Source organism: Priapulus caudatus, unplaced genomic scaffold, assembly GCF_000485595.1.
Source record: "Priapulus caudatus unplaced genomic scaffold, Priapulus_caudatus-5.0.1 Scaffold171, whole genome shotgun sequence".
Classification (NCBI taxonomy): domain Eukaryota; kingdom Metazoa; phylum Priapulida; class Priapulimorpha; order Priapulimorphida; family Priapulidae; genus Priapulus; species Priapulus caudatus.
Window position 1 is genome coordinate 423,558 of NW_014577232.1, and position 2,699 is coordinate 426,256.

Consider the following 2,699-nt stretch of genomic DNA (forward strand, 5'->3'; position numbering starts at 1 on the left):
TCCGCCATGAAATGACCATATTTAAATGTATCAAGTGTTACTGGCAATCAGGTGCATCCATTATCGCGCTGTTATTCCCTGCTACGTGCACTGCTCTTCGACCAAAGGTGACGCGACCTGCGCGTATGCAAGGTACAACGCATCGAGGATAAAACATCATTGGCGGAGTTTACTCGCACATCCGGGCTCTCGCGCGAGATGCGAAACTACCGTTGGGGGGCGGCCGGGCCCGGCCGGCGGAGGGGGGGCGGGCGCCGGGGGCGGCGGCGGCCGGCCGGGGCGGCCGGGGCCGCGCGCGCCGCGCGGGCCGGGGGCGCCGGGGCCGCGGCTCGGGGGCGCGGCCGCAGAACAAGAGGCACAGAACTGTCAATCGCTGTTAATTCGATAGTACAGCCAGAGCATATAAATCACGTTGACTTATATATATGCTCTGGTACAGGGTACGTTCCGCAGTACCCTGGCGGGACATAGACCCTCTCAGCACTAGTACTTAATAGTACTGCGATAGTTCTATGTCTCCCTGACCTCTGTTGACCTGTCTCGTTTAGCCCTAATTTCTTGACTAATATATATATATATATATATATAAATAGGTTATGCTGCGTTCAGACATGTTTTGTAAATCTTTACTCTAATATAGACGTTTTATCGGCAGGGTGGAGAGGAAATACCAATTTTGCATTAAAGATATTGTCAATGAAATCTTGTAAAACGAACCAGACGAGTGTGACACCACAGACTGTTTGTGTCTATATAATATGCTATATAATTGCCAAACCCTACCCTTATTCATTCACATACCAAAAATGAGCAAAATCCGTTGAACCTGATCGAACTGACTAATGGCAATTCCCATTTTTGCCAAAAAATTGTCGTGGCTCGAAAGTACGTCGACTGGCGTGCTTCAAAATAGGACGTTTAATATGGGAGCATAGCAGTAACAACTACCCAATTTCAAACATGTGGGCCAAACAGTTCCTGAGTTATCGTTGACCGTAGCGAAATGTTGACGGACGGACGGACGGACGGACGGACGTACGACGGACGACGACCCATGGCAATATAGCTCAGCTTGACGATGTCAAGGTGAGCTAAAAAAATAAATAAACACGAAATGTATTTACTACCAAAGTCTTAATGTTTCTCTACTCTATTTCGCCTATAATCACCTGTCGATGCCAGTCAACTGCTCATCTGCAACACGCTAGTACACCGCACGCCCGTGCTGTGCACAAACAACAATAATAAGAGTTTTCTCATTCATGTTATTCATCTTGTTCACTCCGTACTCATCATTCTCATATTCATCTTATTAATAAATATTATTGTTGTTTGTGCACAGCGCGGGCGTGCGGTGTACTTGCGTGTTGCAGATGAGCATTTGACTGGCATCTACAGGTGATTATAGGCGAAATAGAGTAGAGAAACATTAAGACTTTGGTAGTAAATACATTTCGCGTTTATTTACCATTATTTTTTTTATTGAGACGTTCCAAGTGCCTGTGAGTGTGAGTGTGAGCAGTAGTACATTGACTTACATTAGCACTTACATTTATTGGTGGTGATTGTATATTAGTATTAACTTTTGCTGGCTTTGGAAATTTCTTTGTAAAGAGCTCTAATGAAGCGATTTTCTCCTTGTGATTTAAAGCGCTTTTACTTAGACCTAGTATAGATTTGTTTTTTACTATCTTCGTTGCTTCACCACTGTCATTGGCACCTCTACCAGAGCTTAACAACGACGCTATACTGCCAACTTTATAGTCACTCTGCATTATAAAATGGCTGCGATAAATATAATATGAGTATGTTACAAGTGCGACTAAATAACACCGTCTTGGTCGCAAATATTATCTCAATTCAGACTGGTAAACATCGCATGTAATATGGGGGCAGACATACTTGTACACTCACGCCATCTAGATTCAACAATGAAAATAATGTAAATTACCAATTTTTATGGATTTTTACTAAAGAAGTTTATACTGCATATTTTTTAATTACTTACACAATAAAAAGAATTCTGAGAATTTCAGTTATGACGTATACTTATGTGGGTGTATGTGTTACTTGAACGCATGCATGCATCCACGTGCGTGCAGATGACACAACCCTCCCCCCCCCAACCAAAATGACAAAGCCGTACACACAATTAAGCACGCAGCACTAAACTAAACAAGTCATTTTCTGCTGGCCACACAAAGGAGCTAGATATATATGTGTATCTATGTGTATCATATGTGGACTGTTATATTCACCTCGCGTGCACGGATTCTGTAGGTTTCGGTGGAACATCGCAATATATTTAGACCTATAAGAGGGGTTTTGACCAATCAGCGTGTGGGAAAAATGACAGTCATATAATAATATGTATTATATAATATATACTACATAGTTTAGCACCTTGGATCACACGTGGCCCCATACCATGAGACCCGGGACCCCGGATATTGAACAATACCGTGAAGCGCATGTTACATAATATCAAGAGTGGATAAAAGAGATTTATTTTATCCTTTAGATTTTTATCCTTTAGATTTATTTTATTATTAGATCTCTTTTATCCACTCTTGATAATATGTATTTGATATATAGTAAGTATATAAAAGATGGCAGTCAGTTAAACATTATGAAATTGCTACACTACAACCCACACGCGCACGCACGCAAGTAAGCACGCACGCACGCACGCACGCACA

At 42.3% G+C, this 2,699-nt stretch overlaps 1 protein-coding gene across 3 annotated transcripts in view; it reads right to left on the reverse strand.

Moving 5' to 3' along the window:
* The window catches only part of LOC106806649 (RNA-binding protein 34-like), an 11,881-nt gene extending 9,960 nt beyond the window's left edge, over nucleotides 1-1,921 (reverse strand). For 2 of the 3 annotated variants that reach the window (XM_014808655.1, XM_014808654.1), the window contains exon 1: nucleotides 1,539-1,915. In XM_014808655.1, coding sequence (XP_014664141.1) covers nucleotides 1,539-1,775 — 237 coding nt within the window. In that variant the 5' untranslated portion in view covers nucleotides 1,776-1,915. Of the gene's footprint in view, nucleotides 1-1,538 lie in introns of all 3 variants that reach the window. The other variant, XM_014808656.1, reaches the window with a different exon arrangement.
* Between the last annotated feature and the right edge of the window lie 778 nt (nucleotides 1,922-2,699).